This window comes from Entamoeba invadens (assembly GCF_000330505.1).
Source record: "Entamoeba invadens IP1 unplaced genomic scaffold scaff_1105074725591, whole genome shotgun sequence".
NCBI lineage: Eukaryota > Evosea > Mastigamoebida > Endamoebidae > Entamoeba > Entamoeba invadens.
The window spans coordinates 697,454-720,954 of record NW_004191750.1 but is presented as its reverse complement, the minus strand read 5'-3'; the positions used below and the strand labels follow the sequence as shown (position 1 = coordinate 720,954).

General features: G+C 33.2%; 16 protein-coding genes across 16 annotated transcripts; 12 read left to right on the top strand and 4 right to left on the bottom strand.

Moving 5' to 3' along the window:
* Positions 1–791: 791 nt before the first annotated feature.
* On the bottom strand, positions 792–1,727 carry EIN_174090 (hypothetical protein; the record flags this gene model as incomplete). The annotated part of the gene is made up of 1 exon (XM_004184032.1): positions 792–1,727. The coding sequence occupies one exon, from the start codon at positions 1,725–1,727 to the stop codon at positions 792–794; it is 936 nt and encodes a 311-aa protein (XP_004184080.1).
* Positions 1,728–1,912: 185 nt separating this feature from the next.
* On the top strand, positions 1,913–2,338 carry EIN_174080 (hypothetical protein; the record flags this gene model as incomplete). The annotated part of the gene is made up of 1 exon (XM_004184031.1): positions 1,913–2,338. The coding sequence occupies one exon, from the start codon at positions 1,913–1,915 to the stop codon at positions 2,336–2,338; it is 426 nt and encodes a 141-aa protein (XP_004184079.1).
* Positions 2,339–2,581: 243 nt separating this feature from the next.
* EIN_174070 (40S ribosomal protein S18, putative) lies at positions 2,582–3,096 on the top strand (the record flags this gene model as incomplete). The annotated part of the gene is made up of 2 exons (XM_004184030.1): positions 2,582–2,584; positions 2,626–3,096. 2 exons carry the CDS (start codon positions 2,582–2,584, stop codon positions 3,094–3,096), a joined length of 474 nt encoding a protein of 157 aa, XP_004184078.1.
* A 121-nt stretch (positions 3,097–3,217) lies between these two features.
* On the bottom strand, positions 3,218–4,268 carry EIN_174060 (hypothetical protein; the record flags this gene model as incomplete). The annotated part of the gene is made up of 2 exons (XM_004184029.1): positions 3,218–4,169; positions 4,243–4,268. The coding sequence occupies 2 exons, from the start codon at positions 4,266–4,268 to the stop codon at positions 3,218–3,220; spliced, it is 978 nt and encodes a 325-aa protein (XP_004184077.1).
* Positions 4,269–5,070: 802 nt separating this feature from the next.
* Positions 5,071–6,748, top strand: EIN_174050 (meiotic coiled-coil protein, putative; the record flags this gene model as incomplete). The annotated part of the gene is made up of 4 exons (XM_004184028.1): positions 5,071–5,139; positions 5,192–6,036; positions 6,144–6,502; positions 6,609–6,748. 4 exons carry the CDS (start codon positions 5,071–5,073, stop codon positions 6,746–6,748), a joined length of 1,413 nt encoding a protein of 470 aa, XP_004184076.1.
* Positions 6,749–6,939: 191 nt separating this feature from the next.
* Positions 6,940–9,672, top strand: EIN_174040 (hypothetical protein; the record flags this gene model as incomplete). The annotated part of the gene is made up of 1 exon (XM_004184027.1): positions 6,940–9,672. The coding sequence occupies one exon, from the start codon at positions 6,940–6,942 to the stop codon at positions 9,670–9,672; it is 2,733 nt and encodes a 910-aa protein (XP_004184075.1).
* A 362-nt stretch (positions 9,673–10,034) lies between these two features.
* On the top strand, positions 10,035–10,505 carry EIN_174030 (40S ribosomal protein S11, putative; the record flags this gene model as incomplete). Its single annotated transcript, XM_004184026.1, has 1 exon — positions 10,035–10,505. The coding sequence occupies one exon, from the start codon at positions 10,035–10,037 to the stop codon at positions 10,503–10,505; it is 471 nt and encodes a 156-aa protein (XP_004184074.1).
* A 139-nt stretch (positions 10,506–10,644) lies between these two features.
* EIN_174020 (hypothetical protein) lies at positions 10,645–10,986 on the bottom strand (the record flags this gene model as incomplete). The annotated part of the gene is made up of 1 exon (XM_004184025.1): positions 10,645–10,986. One exon carries the CDS (start codon positions 10,984–10,986, stop codon positions 10,645–10,647), a length of 342 nt encoding a protein of 113 aa, XP_004184073.1.
* Positions 10,987–11,206: 220 nt separating this feature from the next.
* Positions 11,207–12,103, top strand: EIN_174010 (gpi-anchor transamidase, putative; the record flags this gene model as incomplete). The annotated part of the gene is made up of 1 exon (XM_004184024.1): positions 11,207–12,103. The coding sequence occupies one exon, from the start codon at positions 11,207–11,209 to the stop codon at positions 12,101–12,103; it is 897 nt and encodes a 298-aa protein (XP_004184072.1).
* Positions 12,104–12,380: 277 nt separating this feature from the next.
* EIN_174000 (hypothetical protein) lies at positions 12,381–12,818 on the top strand (the record flags this gene model as incomplete). The annotated part of the gene is made up of 1 exon (XM_004184023.1): positions 12,381–12,818. The coding sequence occupies one exon, from the start codon at positions 12,381–12,383 to the stop codon at positions 12,816–12,818; it is 438 nt and encodes a 145-aa protein (XP_004184071.1).
* A 192-nt stretch (positions 12,819–13,010) lies between these two features.
* On the top strand, positions 13,011–14,864 carry EIN_173990 (zinc phosphodiesterase, putative; the record flags this gene model as incomplete). Its single annotated transcript, XM_004184022.1, has 1 exon — positions 13,011–14,864. One exon carries the CDS (start codon positions 13,011–13,013, stop codon positions 14,862–14,864), a length of 1,854 nt encoding a protein of 617 aa, XP_004184070.1.
* A 50-nt stretch (positions 14,865–14,914) lies between these two features.
* On the bottom strand, positions 14,915–15,280 carry EIN_173980 (hypothetical protein; the record flags this gene model as incomplete). The annotated part of the gene is made up of 1 exon (XM_004184021.1): positions 14,915–15,280. The coding sequence occupies one exon, from the start codon at positions 15,278–15,280 to the stop codon at positions 14,915–14,917; it is 366 nt and encodes a 121-aa protein (XP_004184069.1).
* Positions 15,281–17,196: 1,916 nt separating this feature from the next.
* Positions 17,197–18,492, top strand: EIN_173970 (beta-amylase, putative; the record flags this gene model as incomplete). Its single annotated transcript, XM_004184020.1, has 1 exon — positions 17,197–18,492. The coding sequence occupies one exon, from the start codon at positions 17,197–17,199 to the stop codon at positions 18,490–18,492; it is 1,296 nt and encodes a 431-aa protein (XP_004184068.1).
* Positions 18,493–19,938: 1,446 nt separating this feature from the next.
* EIN_173960 (hypothetical protein) lies at positions 19,939–20,520 on the top strand (the record flags this gene model as incomplete). The annotated part of the gene is made up of 1 exon (XM_004184019.1): positions 19,939–20,520. One exon carries the CDS (start codon positions 19,939–19,941, stop codon positions 20,518–20,520), a length of 582 nt encoding a protein of 193 aa, XP_004184067.1.
* Positions 20,521–20,989: 469 nt separating this feature from the next.
* Positions 20,990–21,796, top strand: EIN_173950 (hypothetical protein; the record flags this gene model as incomplete). The annotated part of the gene is made up of 1 exon (XM_004184018.1): positions 20,990–21,796. One exon carries the CDS (start codon positions 20,990–20,992, stop codon positions 21,794–21,796), a length of 807 nt encoding a protein of 268 aa, XP_004184066.1.
* A 539-nt stretch (positions 21,797–22,335) lies between these two features.
* EIN_173940 (RAB, putative) lies at positions 22,336–23,385 on the top strand (the record flags this gene model as incomplete). The annotated part of the gene is made up of 4 exons (XM_004184017.1): positions 22,336–22,381; positions 22,428–22,567; positions 22,846–23,122; positions 23,270–23,385. The coding sequence occupies 4 exons, from the start codon at positions 22,336–22,338 to the stop codon at positions 23,383–23,385; spliced, it is 579 nt and encodes a 192-aa protein (XP_004184065.1).
* Between the last annotated feature and the right edge of the window lie 116 nt (positions 23,386–23,501).

Genomic DNA, 23,501 nt, shown 5'->3' with positions numbered 1-23,501 from the left:
TCAAAATAACCCTTTCCCTGATTATCCCGATATAATTTGGTAATTCTATTTCTAAACTGAAATAATTTGCCGGTTGTTCAATTTGATAGAAATCAGTGCGTTTTAAAACGATTGTTAGTTTTTTACTTATAATTAAACTATAATAAATTATTACATTATTATACACGTTTGCTATGTGTCTTTAAAAGTCGTTTTGTTGAAAAAATTATAAGACTAAATTATATTTTTACTATCAATGTATAGTACATTCGTTTTTTGAAAAAAAATAAAATTAGATAGAGATTTAATTTTTTAAAAAAGAGTTGCGAAACTGACCAATCATACGGGATTGATGTGCAGAAATCAAGATAGCTAAACGGGTTAATCTTGTTATGACAACTTGATCAATGGATAACACTATAGAATCTTCTCGAAACTAATAAAGTTCTTTTTTTTTATTTTTGTTGAGATCTTTTTCTTTTGAAAAAATTGGCATTTTTTCGGCAGAGTTTCTAGTGGTAATTTATATATTATTATTTTAATTAGACAGATTTTTTTTAAAAGCTTTTATTTTTTTTTATTATAATGAATTATAAATAATAATAATTATTATTATAAATTAATTATTTTAACCATTCGACTATTGTTATTTCAAAGTAGAATAAAATATAATTTAAATAAAATTATTTCATTAAAAAAATTATAAAGACTTTTTTAAATTTCAAAAAAAATAATAAATATTAAAACAATTTTTTTAATTAATTACTTAATAAAAAAAAAATTGATAGTAAATTTTTGATTACCCAAACCAATTACAATAGTAAATTATCCTCGAATTGTACTTCATTGACATCCTCCTTCCAATTAAACAATTTAAAAGCCTTATTCTTTTCGTCTTGACTAAGATTGAACCCTTCTTTTAGAGGGAGATTGAAATCGATTTGTTGTTCTTTACTTTTTAATAAAATGTTATTCCACACTCTTTCCAGCAGTGGATTACTTTCTTTCTTTTCGACTCGGGTAGGTAAACTGTCGACGTATTTCTCCATCCAATTCTTCTGTTCTTCGTCGCACTCACTTGCCACAGACAATCCGTCCGCAATCACGCATTCCCCCCATGGCATTTCGATACCAACCAACCCTCTTTCTGTCGATACAATACACATATTCCTCACATTATAACTTTTCATCAACACAAACTCCGCTACGCCTACAACGCCCTTTTCTCGCATCATCTCACTTAACGATTTGTATAACTGCGATGACGTGTCATCCATCGGAACTATCTCCCACTGTATCCCTAACGAACAAATAGTCGGGATCTTTGCTCGATGGACAAAGTACTTGATCACAAAGTGCCGCTCAAGTGCAGCTACTTTCTCTCCCCGACACGTCGTGACGCCATCCTGTAAATTGTACGTCTCCGGAGTTCCACTCATTAAAATATCTTTGCCATATCGAAGAGCCATCACTGTATCCTCTCTACCAAATTCGATGTCACCAGGATCGTTTTTTAAGACGTAATACTTCTTACGCTCACCAACGGGAAGGACTGGATCTGGTGCTTTGCGTATTTTTGAGATCTTTGACATTGGGGGAAATTTCTCTGGGCAATACGTCTTATACATCGCTACGTTTAATGTCACTTTTCTGATTATAGTCATCGTGTAATTGTATGAAGAACGAGTTGGACTCGTTTTTTGAAACGGGGGATTCGGGTTGTTTAAATCAAGGTTGATCCCACTCATTACGGATTTATTAATCTCGAGTTCTCTCTGTTTTTATTTACTATTTTAGTTTTTAATTTTTATGGTTTATTTTATTATTTTATCATTTGTATTTTTAGTTATTCAACCAACATTTGTATAAGATTTGATTAGAATTTATTCTATATAATATTCTTATTAAAAAAAAAGAAATTGAAAAAAAACAAATGAGTGATAGTGATTCAATCTCCCTGTCGCTTGACGAAAATGATGCGTTTTATAAGAAGAAAACTATAGCCAAAATTACAGCACCCAGTGACGTGTTGCATGACGTCATTAATTCAGACGACGAGAAAGACAACACAAACGATATCTCAAATAAACTTATTACTGACAAAACAATAGCATCTCGAGAAGATGAGTATCACTCGAGATGGCGAAAACGGAACGTTTCTCCTGTTAAAGAAATAAAAAGTTATAAAGAACGAATAAACCAACATTTTAAAGAGCTTGAAAAAGATAAAGAAGAAAAAGAGCGTAAACGTCAACGCGACGACAGGGACAGTTCTTACCGAAAGGACAGATCAGACCGAGATCATCACAGAAGCCGGAGTAGTAGTCGAGAACATCGACGACACTCTCCCCATCATTAATTTATTATACCATATTTAACTATTTTATTTTCTCACCTTTTTAATTCAACTATTTACTATAAATATAGTAATTATTTCCTTATACCTTATTTATAACAATATAATATTTAAAATTAAAACAAAACTATATTATTGATCGACAATAAACCATACAAAATAGTAAATAAAATTATACGAAACCATTAGACAAGTTATAGAGTAACCCTAGAATGTGGTATCGAAGAAACTATAAAATTTGACGTGATGGTTTGTTTAAAAGTCCCCAAAATGCGTGTATTAACAAATAGGCCTTTGTGACCCAAGAGTCGGACTTCCAGCACATGCTTCGTGTATGCAACACCAATCTTGATGGTAAGAAAAAGGTCCCATATGCGTTGACTGGGATTAAAGGATGTGGCAGACGTTTTGCCTTTCTTGTTTGTAAACGCGCTGGCATCGACGTCAACAGACGTGCCGGTCTTTTAAAGGCCGACGAAGTCGACAAAGTCGTTGACATCTTGACCAACCCATTGAACTACAAAATCCCCGTCTGGTTCTTGAACAGACAAAAAGATATTAAGGACGGAAAGAACTGTCAACTCATTGCTAACGCCGTCGAAACTAGACTTAGAGAAGATATTGAGGCTCTTAAGAAGATGAGAGCTCACAGAGGTCTTAGACATTACTGGGGATTGAGAGTCAGAGGTCAACACACCAAGACCACTGGAAGAAGAGGAAGAACCGTCGGTGTCTCCAGAACCAAAGCGCCATCAGCTTAATTTTGATTCGTCCGTTATCGTTTCTCATTCTTTTGACTCAATCCATTACAGAAGAGCGCTTTCTGTATTATAAATGTAACTATTTATTATTATTAATATATGGTACGGGAAATAACTTTACTCACTCGGGTAATTTATTCGCGACTTTCATTTTGTAAGTCTGAATCAGATCCTTCGTCACTCGATAAGCCGTCACGACGTTTGGTGTTTTGGGCGCTAAGGGAGTCTTTATATATTCTTCTATTCTGGAAATCACAATCTCGAGCCTCTCAACGACTTGATCGGAAATAACATTTTGAACAACATTTTCAAACGCATCGCCAATTTCGACAATTAATTCCACTAAAACCACATTTGTTTTTGACGCGAAAGTGAGTGAGATGAGATTGAGAATGTCCAAAAGATCGCTAGTATTAAGCGTTCTGGAATCGAACATCTTAGGGTTGCCAATAAAAGCTTTGGCGACTAACTCGACGTTTTTGGTCTCGATCACTTTCTTGACAATCGTTGCAGTCTTCTGCTCAAGCGAAACCTTCGCTAATACATACCCCAATTCCTCGTTTAATAACATTTGTTGGGTCTTTAAATCCTCCGACTTCGTTGCGACAATCTCCATTGTGTTTTTGATTTCCCGTAACGCTTTGACGATCTGCTCGACGCGCTCTTTCATTGCCTTCATCTCGTCGAAGTTCAACTTTTTCGCAGTGGTCTCGACTAACTCCTTCACTTCCCGATTGCGCGTGTTGAATTGTTCCGTCGACGCCGACATTTTCTTCTGAATGTCTTGTAATTTCTCGTTTATCGCCAGCTGCCCGACTTCCTTTGAAAATGTGGTGTTGTTTTCTCTTCTTGTGTCTTCAAGAAGTTTCAAATAGCCTTCTTGCATTGCGCTGGTTGTTGCTCGATACTTCACAATTTCTTCAGACATCGATTTGATGGCTTCTTTGTATTTCGCAGAAAACTGCTTTTGATTCTCTAAATGCTCTTTCACCATTTGGTCCAAGTGGCAATTGAAATCATTCATTTGTTGGAGGATGTAGGTGTCGTCGTTGTATGGAGAATCCTGTCGCTTTCTTCAGGTCATTTTCTTCTTCACTTTTTCATGAAAATGTTATTAAAATGTTATTGTTGTGAAACAAAACAAACATCTCAATGTCGTCCGGGCTACTCATGTCACTTTTGAGATTCTTTTTGTGTTTTTTATTATTTTCTTAAGTTATTTGTATAATAATGATATGGTAATAAGTATTATTAAAGTAATTGTAAAAATGTTTAAAAAAAATAACTTGATCATTCAATGGACCCCAATGTGGAAAGACAAGTCGAAGAGATGACATGTGCTAATTTACAAGTTTGTGATTTTCGTTAGAACGAAACGATTAGAAATGACTTTAAGAAAAAAATCGCACAATTACAAAACAACTATTCCATTAAGTATAATGAATATAATGATTTAAATTATACACAATGTAAACTGGAAGAACAAATAAATACACTGAAAAAAGAAAGAGAATGTTACCTAGAGTCTGCTCAACAGTTTAATCAACTTTATGAACAAACAAAAGTTGATATTTCCCAACTCACTACAGATGTTGCAAATTTATCAAAATGATTTTTATTTTATTTAGTTTTTAATAGTTTAAAATATAAGAAAAAAACATTAGTTTATTAATATTATTTTTACTATATTATTTATTAAATTTAAAAATTATAATTTTTTTAATGAAATAATTAAAAACAAATTATTGTTTTTTTCACAAAGAATAATTGTTTTTCATTTTAAATTATAAAATAAATAACATTTTGAATAACAATTAAATAATTCAAAATAAATTTTTTATTATTATGAATATAAATGTAATTTGTTTTATGATTTTAGTTTTAATAAAAGACCTTTGTTACACATATTATAGAAATAACCAAAAAAAAAGAAACTTCAAAATTTGGACTAAAAAATCAAAACTCGAACTAAAAATGATCCCAAACATGTCAGACAACTATGACACGTTTTCCCATATGGGAAGTGACCTCCACACGTTCAACGTTTGTTTTCTATCCCTTATATATTTCAGCATATAACAGAAATAATTTTCAGCGTTATGGTTCTCCGATCCATGATGAAAAAGAAATTCCAGACTTCATCACACAACTTTTAGACGAACAGCCCGACCCAGACCCACAGCCCAGGGTCTCGTTCACAGCTCCACAAACCCCAAATCCCCAACTTTTTCAAGGAGAGTTGGAGCCGAGAACCGAGCCTATTACCCCTTTCAAACAACTTTCATGCAATTTTATCCCAAAGCAACGGATCTGTAAATTTTATCAAACTGGAAATTGTCGCTATGGGGAAAACTGCAAGTTTCTCCACGTCAAGAGTACAGAACCCTTTGAAAAGTTTTCGAAGAGTAGTTACCAGCCCTTTTCGAGTTTTCAAACCTTTTCACCACAAAGTTTCCAGAACCCCGAGAATTTCCCGAAGATGTGTCGCGACCAAGTCGGGTGTCGTTTTTTACAACAACAACTTGAGGAAGGTAACACAGGTACGTTGGAGTATATTTATCAGCAAATAGTGCCGTTGCTTGACAGTTTGATGATTGACCCGTTTGGCAATTATTTGTGTCAAAAGCTCATTGAGGTTGTCAAACCCGACCAACGAGTCGAGATCATCGAGGAAATTGGTGACAAAATCCACACAATTTCAAGGAATATATATGGCACTCGTTCCGTCCAAAAACTCATCAACTCAGCTTCAAGTAAAAATGAAGTCAATCTCATTAGAAAATACTTGGAACCTTACGTCATCAATCTCATTTTTGATATCAACGGAAATCACGTCATTCAAGAATGTCTCAAAGTATTTGACAAACCCGAAAATTCGTTTATTTTTGATGCGATTTTGGAAAACGGAAATTTAGTCCGCGTTTCCAGTCACAAACACGGGTTTGTTTAATTTATAATTATGATATAAAAGTTATAAACAATAGTAACTCAATTGTTCTGATGAAGTGAGAAGTGTGGAACGTAAAAACAAAATGAATAACAAAAAGGTGTTGTGTTGTGCAAAGATGTATAGACAATGGGAATGAAGAGCAACTTTCGAGTTTAGTAAATGATATAGTAAAATATAGTTTAGCACTCGTTAAAGATGCGTTTGGGAATTATGTTGTTCAATACGTTTTGGGGATCGAAGGCGTTTCGGTTCGCGTCACAAATTGCATCATTGAAAATCTCATAGAACTTTCCATGCAGAAATTTTCGTCGAATGTTATTGAAAAACTTGTTGCCACTGGAAATTGTAAAGTCAAGGAAATCATTTTCGAACAATTTTTGAAATTCAAAGATGTTGCCATTTTACTCCAAGACTCATTTGCTAATTATGTTATACAAACATGCCTTGACAAATCTTGTTTGTTCTTTTTACTATTAAGAATAGTACATTTATTATTACTGGTTATCAATTATACAATTAATTAATTTAATACTATAAATATAGAATTTGTCTTGACTGCTAGGGGGAGAATATAAGTTACGACTTTCTAACTGGATTATTCCACATGTGGGCATTATCAAAAATACCCCATATTATAAAAAGATCCAGGGGAAGCTTGTGGGCGTTGGGAATACCCGCGTTCTTTCCAACTCTGTAAATTAAAAGGGAAATGAAAATCACATGTGTTTTAAGAAACGAAGACAAATTCTATAATTTAATTTGTTTTACTAGAATATTTATAATTTTATTTTTTAGTAGAAATAATTAATATTATAATTAAATAGTTACTTGAATAGTTACTTCGAGATGAATTATTAAAAAGAAAAAGAACTATAAAATGAATTAGTTGTTGAATGTCAAACGACCCGAATTCTCCATTTCTGGACTTTGACAATGCTTTAGATCACCTTTCGAATCCATCTGAATTTCCATCGAATTACTTGACACGTGTTTTGGAGAACACGACCAAAAAGTATTATGCGATTAGTCCATCATATGTTGCAGCGATAAGTTGCCAAGCTTTGAAGTACAAAAGTCTGATACCTTATAGAGAAGGAAATACATTTGCTAATGATTTAATAACACAAGAAGGACCACTTCCTTCAACTCTTATTTTACAAGAACTCACCGATGCGTGTGGGAACTTAAAAAGTGAATTCCAAGAGAACATTGACTTCATTCTCATATCTAAAAAGAACCAAAAAATGATCAAAACAATTATCGACTTCTTCGAAGAGGATGGCGAATTCCCAAAACTCCCAAAAGTCTTTGTCCGAAACGAAGACGGAAAATTTATTAAAGACACTACACCGATTATGGTCACTTTTAAGTTGACACTAAAATCCCTCAATAACGCCGATAATGAGGTGTTGAGAAATTGCGAAGTATACAGAACACAGACCGTCGAAAGAGTCTTGTCAAGACTCAAAGTACTCTACGCATCAGAACTCATATTTACAAGCTACGATATCCAAATTATTAGTTCCGATTCAACTACCGCATCTCTGTCAGACACTATTGGAAAGTTACTCGACACCACTGAAACACCAAACACAATTTCCATCATTATTAAAGAACTGAAACTCCACAACCAATGGCTTTCTAATAATAATTATAGTTACTCAAATTACAACAATAGTTCCTCGATGTATGGTTATAATTATGGTTCGAGATACTATGACGGATATGACAACGATGAAATGAAGCGCGGGACGAAAGGGGTATGTGGGCTGCAAAACTTGGGGAACACTTGTTTTATGAATTCCTCAATACAATGCATCGTCCACGTCATGCCACTTGTCAAGTACTTTGAACGTGGGATGTGGAAAAACGAAGTAAACACAACTAACCCGCTTGGGACACAAGGAAAGCTTGCTTCGGCTTGGGCGGACTTGGTCAACAAGTATTGGGGAGGACATTCTTATATCTCACCAAAATCCTTTAAAACGGCCATCGGTGAGTTTGCGCCACAATTCAGTGGGTACCAACAACATGATTCACAGGAACTCATGTCATTTTTGATTGACGGAATCCACGAAGACCTCAATCGAGTTGTCAAAAAGGTGTATGTTCAATCTCCAGATTACAATGGCGAAACGGAAAGTGAGTGGGCCAAAAAAGAGTGGGAAAGATACAAAATCCGAAATGATTCGATTATAACGGACCTTTTTACTGGACAGTTTAAATCGAAGGTTGTGTGCGATGTGTGCGGAAAAGTCAATCTTAAATTTGATTCGTACATTTTCTGGTCTCTTACAATCCCGAACAAAACGAAATTGGTTAAGTTCACTGTGTTTGACAAAAGTTACCAACATGTTGAAAAGGTTAGCATTGATGTTGAGAATAAAAGTCGGAACGAGATTGTGGAGGAGTGTTTGAAAAACACTAATATTTTTGGAGATTGCGAGGATTTTGTTGTTGTCAAATACTCATGTGGTGAAAAGGTGGAACGACTGGTTGAGATAAAGGACAAAATTGAGACACAGTACGAATATGCTGTTGTTCAAATACAAGACAAAATCAAAGAAGAGAGGAAAACCGATGAAAGTGAACACCCAAAACAAAACAATAACGAAGAGAAAGTCGTTGAAGTCGAGGATATTCAAGAAACTATGAATGAAATTGGAAAAGAAGAAGAAGCGAATCAACAGGTTGTTCCACATATTGTGATTTATGACATGTTGTTCAAATATACTGATTATAGCACTTACAGAGTTCCATTTGCGTTCCATTCTGATGATTCTTTGGATGGAATTGACGCGAGAATGTATTTGTTATTTAAAGAGGAATTTTCGACTTACTCGTATTACTACAACACAAGCGAACAAAAAGAAGAAAAGCAAAAAGAAGAGGCTGAGACGGAAAAACACTTCATATACAATGATCAATCTAGTGACGTAATTGAAGGAGAAACAAAAGAAGTTTCTAAATTCAGGTACTTCTCTGTGCGTTCCAGTTACAGCAGAGATGAAGGTGATCCGGTCTCTTTGGAGGAGTGCATCGAAGCGTTCCAAGAAGAAGAAAAGCTCGACGGGGATAATAAAGCATATTGCTCGGGATGCAAACAACACCAACCGGCTCACAAGAAGATGGACTTGTGGTGTGCAAACAAGGTCTTGGTTATTCATTTGAAACGGTTTGGGAATGCTTCAGGAAGTTTCAGGGATAAAGTGAACACGTTAGTAAATTTCCCGATAGAGGGGCTAGACTTGACGAAATACATCAAAGCCGACCAAAAAGAGAGGAAGATCTATGACTTGGTTGCGGTCTCAAACCACTCAGGATCACTTGCGGGTGGACACTATGTTGCATCTGCTAAAGTTGGAAATGAGTGGTACGATTTTAACGATTCTTCCACGTCCAGAATAGAAGGGACTGAAAGAGACATTGTCTCGTCGGGAGCGTATGTTCTTTTCTATATTAGACGAGACGACGAAGAGTACTCAAGTTCATTGAGAAGCGACGCAAGCGACAACGCTGAAGAAGAAGAGGAAACAGGTGAGAAGTTGGAAAATATATCGAAAGATAGCGATGTGGAAAGCGACAGAAAAGAAAGTGATAAGTCGAGTTTCTTTTCACGTGAATAATCAGACAACTTTTTTTGTATCATTTTTAAAGGAGTGAAAAATGACTCTATAACCATCCAAATAATTAATGCATTTGATAAAACTTAAAAAACCTATCAAACACTTATTTGCTGTCGTATCGTTATTTACTTTTTTATTTATATTTAAAATTCACCAAACTATACATTTGTTAATTAATTCATTAAATACAATAACAAATACAACCATTTATTGAGTATTTAAAGTGAATAGTATTATTTATAATAAATATTAAATTAATAGGCAATAAATAAATCAATATAATAAATAAATTAAATAAGAATAAATTCTAAGGACGATACATTTGAGAAGGGTTAAGTGAACTATTAAGTTTTGTTGCGAGAATGGCAGAACAGACAGAGAGAGCTTTCCAGAAACCGTTCCATGAGTACCATAACCGCGACGCCAAAGGCCGCATCGATTACAACAGCCCAAAGAGATGGTACAAGAACATTGGGTTAGGGTTTGTGACTCCAGACGAAGCGATCAACGGCAATTACATCGACAACAAATGCCCGTTCACCTCGAAGATCTCCATCAGAGGAAGAATTCTTTCTGGTATTGTCAAGTCGTGCAAAATGAAGAGAACCATTATAGTCAGAAGAGACTATTTCCACTACATCCCAAAATATAACCGATATGAAAAAAGACATAGAAACATCGCTGTCCACTGCTCACCAGCTTTCAGACAACTTAAGGAAGGTGACTTCGTCGTCTTCGGCCAATGCAGACCACTTTCTAAGACTGTTAGATTCAACGTGTTGAAGTACACTTCCAGAGGTTCTGCTGACAAGAAACAGTTCGCTATCTTCTAAGCAAGTTTTTTTTGTTATTCATTTTGTTATTAGCCGTTTCTCTGTTATTACTATTTAATTATTATACTTGATACTAATATATTAGTATCTAGTTTACTAATTAAGTATTAGATTAAAACTATAATTCAATGGAATTGGATTAAAAGGTTGAATGGTTGTGGCCCCAGTTTGACCCCGTCATCTCGGTGAAGTTCAAGTAAATGTTCTCACCAGATATCCCAGCTTTCTCAGTGAGTAATGTGCAGAAACTGTCCGACAACGCTTCTTGTTTTCCTTTTAACCCACCAATACTCTTTATATCAACAAAAGCACTGTTCACTACTTTACCACCAAATCCTCCAACAGATAATACTACTTGCGACGAACAATAACTGATCGGCTTCTTAATAACTTCTGATAAGATCTTCATGGCTCCCTCAGCAATAGCCTTTTGGACTTCTTTTGATACATCGGCGCCTAAAGTGATTAAAGCGTGTGGCATTTTTTATTCAATTTCCAGTTTTTGGTCTGATAATTATTAAGTTGTTCAATTCAAATTAATAACATTTAAATAACAAATTAAATAACAAATTAAATAACAAATTAAATAACAAATTAAATAACAAATTAAATAACATTAAAAAATATTTTGAAAAACAATTTGAAAAACAAAATTAAAAAACATTTTGAACTCATCACTAAAGTTAAACTCAAAAGTGCCAATGAGACTACTTTTCCTCGTGCTCCCCTTTTTGGCGTTGTCTATTGAACAACCCAAATTAAATCAAGCGGTTGTAGTTAATTTAAGTAGATATTGGTTAAATTATAGACACAGCTCAAGTGCTATGTTGGTATACAACACACTGAAAAGACTGGGATATTCGGACGACCAACTGTTGTTCTTTATGGCGGACGACCACGCGTGTCATCCACGAAATATATACCCTGGAGAACTTCGCCAAGACACAAACATGCCGAATGTCTACACGGACGTGATCATTGATTACAAAGGTCGTGATGTGTCGATCGACAAGTTCATGCGCGGGATGTTGGGACGTGACCGTGTTGGGACACCTGATGCCTTACGTGTGATGAAAGGTCAACGGATGTTTGTGTACCTGATTGGACACGGCGGAGAGGGTTTCATGAAGTTTCAAAATCGTGATGAGATCACGTCATGGGATATCGCTTACTTATTCAAAGAAATGGAAATCATGAATCGGTATAAGGAAATGCTTTTTGTCGTCGACACGTGTCAAGCTTCAAGTCTTAGTGATCGTATCACAGCAAAGAACGTTATTACCGTTGGAAGTTCTATAACAGGCTTAAGTAGTTATTCGGGTCGAATTTCAAGTGAAATAGGAGCAATCACTTCAGACTTGTGGGATGAAAATCAAGACATTTTGTTCACTGAAAGACTTGACAAAGACTCAAATATGACGGTGAGAGATTACTTGAAGTATTTCACTTATCCAATGCTTAAGACACAACACGGATGGCGTGAAGATTTATTTAATCGACCTATGGAGGACGTCAAAATGATCGATTTCTTGGGATATGTACCAAAGAAGGTAACTATTGATTTGAAAAGTATCCCATGGGATAGCAACATATTTTAATACTATTAAGTTACATTAGACATTTTTTAATAATTGTTAATAAATATTATATAATAAATATAATAAAAAATATATATTACTGTATTATAGATATGATATAATTCAATATAATATAATATTATATAATATTATATATATTGTATTATTATTAGCTAATTGTAAAAACTTGATTTATTTAATTAATAAATAATAGATATAAGTAACATAATATTATAATCGATATAATTAATATATAGAATGTTATAAGAACTCAAATAAACTACAAAAAGTGGTATTGATGGAACAAGCAAAGAGTTATTGCATATTTTGTTACGCCCCTCTTGATGACGAAGTCCCATTGTGTCAAACGTGTTTAGTAATGCAACTAAAAATGAAGGAAGTTATTTGTGAAAGTTTACAGAGTGCGTGTGTTTCATCGGTGATGGAGATTCAGACATTAAGTCTTGAGCAAAAGAGTATAAACGAGTTGATTCGAAAAGAGGAAGAAGCTGTGACCAAACTTGAGACAGAAATTAAGAAACTACAAAATACGAATGATGCGCTCAACTGTTCTTTTGAGTTTTTAAAAGTTGCCAATAGAAAACAATACTCAACAGAAGACCTGTTATTCGATATTATCAGTGAACTTGCTGCGGGCTCTTATACATGTTTGGATAACTATAATAATAGTATAACTAAGTTAGTCTATAGATATGACTTAGACTATGGCGTTTGACTTGACAGACTAGTTCAACGTAGTAAGTATTCTGTAACTTTTGAATTATAGTTTCCAAATACTAAATACTTCTATTAGCTTCTAGTATATATATATAATTAAAATATCTATTTATTATAAATCATTTTTGATACTATAATTAATTATATTTTCATTAATAACATATCAACTAAAAAAAGAAGTGTTAAATTGATGAAAGTTGAGGTGTATGTTGTTGGAAATGGGACTTCAGAAATTGGCCCTTCCTTTTTGCTTTCAATAGATAAAATGAAGTATATTTTTAATACCCCCGAGTCATTTCAAAGAGGCTGTTTTGAACAAAAATTAAAGCCGAGTTCTAGTAATTATATCTTCTTTACTTCTGCAAAGTGGGCATGTGTTGGGGAGTATCCTCTTCTTAAGGCAAATCCATTTGACTCATCATTTCCAGGGATTAAAGTCCATGGACCAAAAGAATGCTTAGAAGTGTTTGAATCTTCTTCTAAATTTCAAACGGACTTTCCTTTGTCGCAGCAAATATCATTCACATCAGACAATGAAAGATGTGAAAACTCGGGGTCGACTTTTTCTCCATATAGAATCAAAGGAATTCAAAGCGACACTTTATGTTACTTTATAGACCTTCCAAAGATACCTGGCAGGTTTGATCCAAAGAAAGCAGATTCTTTTGATCTTACTGGAGAAGAAAAGAATCAAATCATGACCAATGGTTATTGTTTCATTAATAAAACACAAAAAGTAACACGAGAAGATGTTTGTACTGAGTCGAAAGAGACTGGAAAAATAATAATAGCACACATCATCGATTTATGTTCACTCACAAATTTTCTTGGTGTTTTTTCAGTGCAGATTCCTCAAGACACTATTAATAAGATCGTGAGTTTTGTACTCATAACGACAGACTATTTACTCGAAACTCAAGAGTTAACAAATTTTCTGAGTCATTTGAAGTGTAAAATAGTCACACTTCGCGATAACTCATTCGACGACGCAATTTGCTTGTCTGAGACGTCATTTAAGAAGTACTCTGTATTTCACAAGGAGTTGAAGAAAGTACTTCCCGACTATGTTACAAGTGAATTTTTTACTTTAAAAACATCAAAAAAGTATTCTCCACTCACATATAAAATTACAGTCTATCCAAAGTACTTAGAGACTTATAATGAAACACTCAAACAAGTGGACTTTCCACTCACTGTGAAGAAAATTGAGAAGAAAGAACAAGACAATTTCAAAGTACTCTTGTTAAGTACCGGCGGGTCATTCCCTTCAGTGATTCGCGACTGCTCTTGTAATTTAGTCGAAGTCAATGGAATGACTTTACTCATCGACTGTGGCGAAAATGCAGCAAACAAAGTAGTGAAGGCGGGGTATGATATCAACCAACTTAATTGTATTTACTTCACACATGGACATGTCGACCATGTGTATGGGATCACCAGTCTACTTTTGAAGAGAACACGCCCGATAACAATTATATGTCCCCATACCGTTGCAACATACATTTGTGATGTCCTCAAAGTACTTCAGAAACGTCTTGACATCTTCTTTATTGAAAATTGGGAATTTAGTGATGAGAAGAAGACGCAAAAGGCACAAAGTATAGAGCACAATTTAGGCGTAATTCTCACAACTAAATTATTGAAACACACTCTAGTCAATTATGGCATCAAAATTCAATTCCACAATTTCGCTCTTGTTGTGACGGGGGACACATCGCCATGTCAAGAAGTTGCTGATTTCTGTGATAGAAGTGATGTTGTTATTCACGAGTGCAACAATGAAGTTGGTCAAGAAGAATATGCACTAGAACATGGGCACTCTACTCCACTCACCATTTCTGAATGTCTGAAGGCCTGCAAAATAAAGACTTTAATATTCAACCATCTAACTCCTCGTATTAACAAAAGCAAAATTGATGACATTCATTTTCAATGTGTTACATTCGATGCAGTTGATGGCTTTGTCATTCAGAAAAGCATTACGGAAGATGCACTCGACATCAAAAACAATTTCAAAGAGATCTTCGACTTCTTGGATAAGTAAGTGTTGGGTGGATTTCATTATTGAAGAGAACAATAATCAAAGCTAAATATTCACTTCCGTTTCAGATGGGAAAGAAGAAATTCTTTCATTAAAGGAATATCTCTGTCATAACACTGATAACTATACGGCCCTTGAACTAAATACAGTTTGGGGATGTTCGAGGCGCGTTGTGTACTACAGAAAGTTTTGTATAAATAGCAATTGAGTTCGACTATATCAACAGATGGCACTTCCTTTGAAAGGGTGACTAAGTCGTTGCGAAGAACTTTGCACCAGTGACACCCCGGTGACCAATAAAAGACTAGATGTGAGACGGTTTTGTCTTTTGTAAATGAAACGTAATCGTCTGGAGTGATTTGTCGAAATGGGTCTGCATCGGCAAATATCAGTTGAAGAAGTGTTATCAGCACTAACATGGGGTTTGATTTTTTTGTTCTGGTAGTTGATCTTAATAGATTGTAATAGTTTAATTAGTTAACTTTTAATAAGTTAATAATAATGTAATGAAGTGATAAACAGTGTTGATTAAAGTGTTCAATAATTAACATCGACAGTGTCTCACTATATAAATAAGTAGTTTCGAAATAATATAGAAAAAATTTTGGTATTAAAAATGTTATTACTTGGTGTGTGTTTCTATATTCTAATTATATACTAATATATATTAAAAATTAGGAGTAAAATTTATATTATTTAAATACAGTATAATCCGGGTTTAATTCACTTAAAATATTTTGGAACTATCGGGTTTAATTCCACTTTTTTCAAGAAAATTATTTTAAAAGATTTTTAAATCAAAAATAATTGATGGAATTAACTTTCGGTAGTTTTATAGTTATAATTATTTAATAATTATTTGTTTCAATCAAAAACAAATGATGATGGTAAAGGCTTTTTCATCGTCTCTAAAAATAAAGTTTTTTTAAACAATTTAATATAATATTTTAATTAAAATTATAGTAAATGGGAGCTTAAGATAATATTTGGTCTGGTTCCCGAATTAAAAATGTGTCACCTCGAAACAGTGGAAACCGAGTGCGACGATTATCAAAAAGAAGGCACAGGCGGTCTGTTTGTGCACCATTCCACACACTTTCAATGTTATTCTTGGCGCGGATCCCCCCGCAAGCGTTGGGGAACCACATCAGCGTTTAAACAGTACGGAGGAGGAAAGTGGTAACATGGGGACGCACAAACAGTGACTTAAAGATGGACTTCCTTTAAAAAATACTCGCGGCAAATACTTTGTTAAGGTGGTGGTGAAACAAGTCTGTTTAAATAAATAAAAACGAATAAAAACTCGAGTTCATTATGTTCTTTTTTATTTATTCATTATTTTATAATAAGTAATTTATAATGTAATAGTACCGAAAAATAGTTCAAGAAACAAAAATAATGCATTTTTATTCAAAAACAAATATTCTGATTAATTTAGGTGAAACCCAATTATTTCACGTAAATTTAAATCAAAAAACAAGACTATGATAATATAACTCAAAAGTGTTGTTATTATTATTTTTTCTTACTTCGGGTTTAATTATTTTCTAATGAATTAAACCCGATTATTTAATTAAACCCGGACTGGAATTAAACCCGGATTATACTTTAATTTTATTTATTTAAATTAATAATTTATATATTATTTTAATTTAAAAATTACATAATTAATTAATAAGTTATTATTTTTATTAATTTGACTCAATTATTAATAAAAAAAAACATGTTATTATCAAGTAATGATTGGTGTTTTTTTTGAAGAACAATTTTTTGAATTTTCTTTAATAATCAACCCGATTTTTAATAATTAATTATATCTAAAATATTATTAGTAATTTACATGGAAAAGTTATGTAAAAACCATAAGAAAGTTTGATAAGTCTTGATTTTTCTCACTGACAAAGATCTTCAAATTATATTTTGTCTGCTGAACTTAATATTTTATGTTCCAATGAATCGGGAATTATTCCTAAATGTTAATTATTTTTGAATAATAAAATCATTTTTTATTTTACGCAAACTAATGGCTATTTTTTTGATTGTTTTTTTTATGAAAAATTTGTTTGAGAAATTCCCACAATTCAACTAGAAATAACCGTAAAAATACCATTAAAACCCAAAAAAAAACAAAAAAATTAAAATAGTGTGAAAGAAGGAAACAGAATAACAATTTTAAATTCTAAAGACTCGTTTAAAATAAGAAACTATAATAAATCCATAAACTAGTCAAACAAGAGTTATTTAATTTACGCACACACGAAAGAAAAGAAAAAGATCCCAAAAGTACTTTTGATTCTGACGACTATAAAAAGACTTTTTTCTCTCGAAATTCACAATGCTCTTGTTGCTTCTGACTGTTGCTTTGTCAGTGGAAGTGAATGTGATGCTTCCGCTTGATGTAGTAGGTTCCAGTGGACTTACCAACAGTGCACAATTAAAAAATGATTTCACCAAGTTAAAAAGTGGAGGAGTAGCTGGTGTGATGACTGATGTATGGTGGGGCTTAGTAGAGACCTCAGCGAAGTCGTACAACTGGGCTGGGTATACGGACATGGCCAAACTCGCCAAGGACGCCGGTTTGAAGTTACAAGTAGTGATGTCATTCCACAAGTGTGGCGGTAATGTAGGGGATACATGCAACATTCCAATTCCATCATGGGCTCGTTCTTCTAGCAGTGCTGCGTTCAAGGATCCACAAGGAAATACAAACGACGAATACATTTCCTTTGGCGCCGACTCCTTGGCTGTTTTTGGAGGAAGAACTCCTTTACAAATTTATAAAGACTTCATGTCTGCTTTTAAGACCAAGTTCGCGAGTTACATTTCAGATGGAACAATTAATGAGGTTCAGGTAGGTATGGGCCCATGTGGTGAGACTAGATACCCAGCTTATCCACTTTCAAGATGGACTTATTGTGGTGTTGGTGAGTTCCAATGCTCTGACTCGAACTCGTTGTCTCAATTGCAATCAGCTGCAACAGCTGCTGGTCATAGTGAATGGGGTAAAGCATCTCCATCAAACGCAGGTACCTATAACTCGAAGCCCCCATCATCGACTGGGTTCTTCGGGAGTGGAAGTGATAACTACAAATCGGAGTATGGAAAATTCTTCTTGAATTGGTATCATCAACAATTAATTAAACACGCCGAGAACATTCTTTCGTCCGCTAAGAGTGTCTTTGGGTCTTTGGCAATTGCAGGTAAAGTTGCTGGTATCCATTGGTGGTACAACGATAATAGCCACGCTGCGGAGCTCACAGCAGGGTATTATAACACTAATAGTCAAGACGCTTATTCAAACATTGCAAAAGCTTTCAAGAAGTATGGCGCTCGATTTGATTTCACATGCCTTGAAATGACTGGCACAGATTCAAACTGCGGAAGTACTCCAGCTAATCTTGTAAATCAAGCATACACTGCTGCTGGTAGCGCTGGTGCTGTTAAATGTGGAGAGAATGCCCTTGAATTGTGTGGATATGGTGGATGCAATACTTCAGGGTTCAACCAAATTGTTTCTCAAGCTAAAAAGTATGGACTCACTGCTTTCACTTATCTGAGACTTACTAGAGCTTTGCTTGATGACGGGACTGCTTGGAGCCAGTTCAAAAGTTTCGTTAACAACATGAAATAAATTCGTTTATTATTCTTTCGATGTTTATATTGTTAAATAAGTATCGCATACTACATGAAGAGAACAAATAATAAATAATCAATGTAGGAATTAATGTTAACGTAATTTTCATCAATTTTGGCAAATAGACTTGACATAAAAACATGGTGTGTAAACAATATGATGGTCTTTGGTTTTGGTGGAAGATGTATCATTAAAATAACGTAGAATGTATTTATTTTTACTAATAAAATGTTCGTAATACATATTTAAAACAGACAAAAAAAATTAACAACAAAAAGGTCAACAACGTCATTGTTGGTACAAAATATTTGCAAAGAAAAAACAAACAACACAAGAGCTCTCAGATATTCTAAAACTTTTTGTAAAAAATGTTATTATTTATTTTTTCAAGAACACCAAACTATAAATTTGATTTTTTTACCAACAGTTGTTTTATTAATTTTTACAATGTAACAAAAAATAACAAATATTTTTTTCGTTAATGAGTGATTCCATTTTTAATACAGGAGAGACAAAAGATGCAATTCGTTTTAATTCAGTTATAAAAGGTTTTTGTTACCATATTTATTAAACTAGAATTTTTTTTTAATAAATATTATGTTTTGTTCTTTAATTTACTTTTTTTCGATACAAATCGCACTTTAAAACATTTTATTTTTGTTGTTATTTTTTACATTATTGATTTTTTTGATATAATTAGACCATTCAATTGGTTTAACTAAATATATATAATAGTTTTATTATTAGTGTATAAATATACTGGTTTGAATTGACTCTTTCAAATGTTTTGCCCACTATTTTTTTTAATAAATAAATCAAGGAGCTATAAATTAATAAAAAATAAACCATAATATTATAGTTTGTATATCTTGATTATCAAAAATCGTTTTCAGTACCACTGTTTAAAATAAAAGTAAATTATTTCTTAAAATAATACACCATTTCATCTTTTGATATTATTTTTATAATACAATTTGATATAATTATTAGTATTAAATGCAAATGTGGGAGGATATCAATTTTTAGTAGAAGTGCAAATTAAACTAAATAGTACACAAGTTATAAATTATATTATTAATTAATAAACGTGGTTTCTTCAAAACAAAAAAGCTAGTGGTGGTAATAAAAAAAGATGGAAAACCAAGAAAAATAGTTTTTGAAGTTCTTTAAATAGAAGTTGTTGTTCTTTTCTTTTGAAAATGATTGTCCAAAGTTTCTTCGAAACCAATTTATATTCGAGGAATAAAACACAGGAAACATCACGATATCCGATTAATTTAGTAAGCAAAGTTATAAACTCAACAAAAAAATTGTTTAGTTGCATACGAATGACGTATTTCCGACTTGGTCCAACTTGCTTTAAAATGTAATATTGCTCCACCACTTCAGGGAAAAGGAGACAACAGAAAGAACTAAAAAGGAAAATCTACAAAATTTGAGGTAATGACCCTAGAAGTTAAAAAGCGGGCATACAAACGGATGGACAAGAGCATAAAGCAGTCTCACGAGAATGCAATTAAGCTGCAAACCGACCTTGAATGTTTTCTATTGTCATTATTATCTCAACGATACGGTCTTACTGTTACACAACCACAAAAGAAGACAAAAGATACCAAACAATTCATCAAGATTAAAGAGATTATTGAGGTTTTCGAGAATGGAGATGAATTCAATTTCCAGTTTCAGAAATTTTTGAAGGTACGGTCCAGTGAGTACATCACACAAGAAGTTAAAAAAGGAGTTTCACGAACAACAGCACAACGACGGATGCAAGATTTGAAGCACATCGAGTCGACTCATTTCTTTGAAGATTTGCTTGGTGATAATTGGATCATAGAAGCAAAAAATGAAGATAGAGATGGCATTCATGGCGACATTGCAATTTACTACAACTCGTTGCTTGTTGCAGACACTAAAACTGTGAAAACAATTGGAAGTGCTGTATATAATTATATCATGAACTCACTCGGAATGAAAAACGAAAGGTATTTCGTCATAGGCGAACTCTCTATTATCCCTTTGTAAATCCACAACTATTCGCATGTTTGCGTGTAAGTCATTTCATTGTACACATTTAGTCGTTGAAATTTTTTTGGAAAGTTTTAACACTCTCTTTATATAACAAATAAATAATTATAACATTTAATTATAATTATACAGATTAAATATTTTGTTCATTTATTGTAAATGGCTTATCATTTTACTATAAAGTTATTAATCCAATATAAGTAGAAACTTTATAATTATATTAATTATTATATTAAATGAGTAAGAGTATTTAATAACTATAAAATACGATAAAAAGAGTTATAAATAAATTAAAAGGAAATAACATAATTTTCTTTCGATAAAAAAGGAAAATGTATTAAATAATATAGTTGATTTAATTATTTTATATAATACCAGAGTTTGCCATGTACAGAATATGGAAATTGAAAAAAGAAACAAAATTGGACAACACAAAATAGCAAACACGAACTGAAAAGACAACACAATGTATAGCAAGAACAGTGAGTCGATGAGTTTTGAAGGAGAAGAATGGGAAGGAAAAGAAGTTAAAGTGCAAAACAAGATTAAACGAATCACGGTCTGTGAATGTAACCCAATATTTGTTGGTATTGAATTCATCGAAGAGTTATACCTTCTCGGCTGTAATTGCGACATGCTCGGCGTTTCACAAAATCTTACCACCCTTTCTGTTTCGGATTTGCTTATCACACATCTCGTTCTACCACCAACACTCAAAAATCTCGAGATTGAGAACCTGAGTGGGTTGAACGAAATAGACTTTGGAGTTGACTCAAAATTGACACACTTTACTATTTCGAAGGCTGGGCTCAACCAATTGGACCTCCCCAGTTCTCTCAAAGAACTTGAAATTGGCGAGTGCTTCAGATTATCTTCACTTGACATTTCCAGTTTAACAAAATTGTATTTGTTCGAATGCACAAAACTGACTTTCCTTCAAAATTCGTCAACAATGGAATCACTTTCTCTCTTTGACTGTCCTTTAGCGACATTCCCCGAATTTTCCAATCTCAAAACTCTATTTCTCCAGAACGTTTCGTCGCCCCAAATCAATCTCCCTCACTCATTAACTCAATTAGAAGCAGTAGATTGTCCTTTCACTCGTCTTGAGTCTATTGAGAATTGTAACTTAGTTTCACTCGACCTTTTTGACTGTAAAGTAGGAAAAATCCGTGTTCCCACCACAATCACCTCTTTGAAAATTCAGTATTGTTCAAATATTGAGATAGTCAACATGAACGAACTCAGACCAAATCATACACTATTCTCGTAATTTTATTATTTATTAATATGTGTTATAAAAAAGATATTTCGGATTTTGTGAACGCCTCAAATGTACGAACATGAGAGGTTTGCTTGAAAACCCAACGTCTACCAACCGATAATGGCATTAAACATAAGTTCTCTGCTGCAGGGCTGGAATACTTATTATCAAGATAACCCTTCCCTTTTATATGCCGTTTCAGGTCATTGTCATTTTTTTAGATATTAGTAGTAATAGTAAATTTACTATTCTTCCAACGTTGAGATTATTTTTTATTTTTATTGTTTCTTTATTATTACTTATATTATAATTGTTTCAACCATAAAAATTTAATAATAACTGTAGTAATTATTATAATAAAATATAGTTGAAACTAATTAGAGAAAGATGATTTCCAATAGAACATTTTTTTAAGTATTCAAAAACAAAACAGAAATTAATCACTTGATTTTCCCGAAAATTTGCGATAAAACCAACACCACCAAATGACTTAGAACCCCATTTTTTACTTGGATTTGTCTTTGGAACTGTAAATAACAAAGGAATTGATGCAACTCTCATCTACCCTCAAGATTTGTTTAGTTGGTGACATGAGTTTGTTTCTCCAAATTTAAACAACTCTTTTCATATTCACAAAAAGGTGTCGGCAAAACTTGTGTTGTGAATAGATTGGTCAAGGACAAATTCACTGAAGAAGAAAAAGCAACAATTGCAGCGTCATTTGTTACTACCACTCTTACCAACAATGTCACAAACAAAAAAGTTGACGTTTCCATTTGGGTTTGTCTTTAACATCTAACTCGATGAAATCCTTATTGACATCTAGGACACTGTTTGTCAGGACATTTTCTATTTGTTTTAGTTCTTTTATTCATATTTGACTAGTCTAATTAATATACTATTCTTAATGATAAACTGTAGTATTCATTTTGATACAATAAATTGGAATATTATTCAATTCACCAATTTTGTTATATCACCAAAATAGTACAAAATCATGTGTTTTACATTCAAAAATTAACAACAGCATTATGTTTGTTTTTAATTAACGTTTTTAGGCGGGACAGGAAAAGTATCGATCCATGGTGAACATGTATTACCGGGGGTCGAGTGGCGGAGTAATAGTTTTCGACCTGACATCAAAGAACAGTTTTCTCCATGTCAGGAGTTGGTATAAAGACTTGAAAGAAGCGGTTCCTGATGTTGCAGTTGCACTCATCGGAAATAAATCCGACGCCTCCAATTTCAGGGTCATCCAGTATGACGAGGCAAAAGCACTTGCAGAAGAACTTAAGATCGACATATTCTATGAAGTGTCTGCAAAAACAGGAGACAGTTTGCTTTTACTATATCTTATAATTGTTTTACAAATAATTAATGGTTTTATCACTTTGTATTTATACTTTTAGTTTATTTGTTATACTTGTTTAGTTTGAGTATTAATGTACTATAATGTATAGTTACATTGTTATTTATTTGTAGATATCAAAGTTGTATTTGAAGATTTACTCAAAAATATGAAACCACGAGAAAAGAACGAGGCGAACTATCTTGAGCACCACCAATTGGAAGATAAACAAGATCAGGGCTGTTGCTGATCCAACGACTTTCGTAAATACTGTGCCATTTTCTTATTTACCGTTTCAACTTCATTTCCACCTTAACTCTTACTAATTACTATAACAATAACTATAATAATAATAAATTATTAATA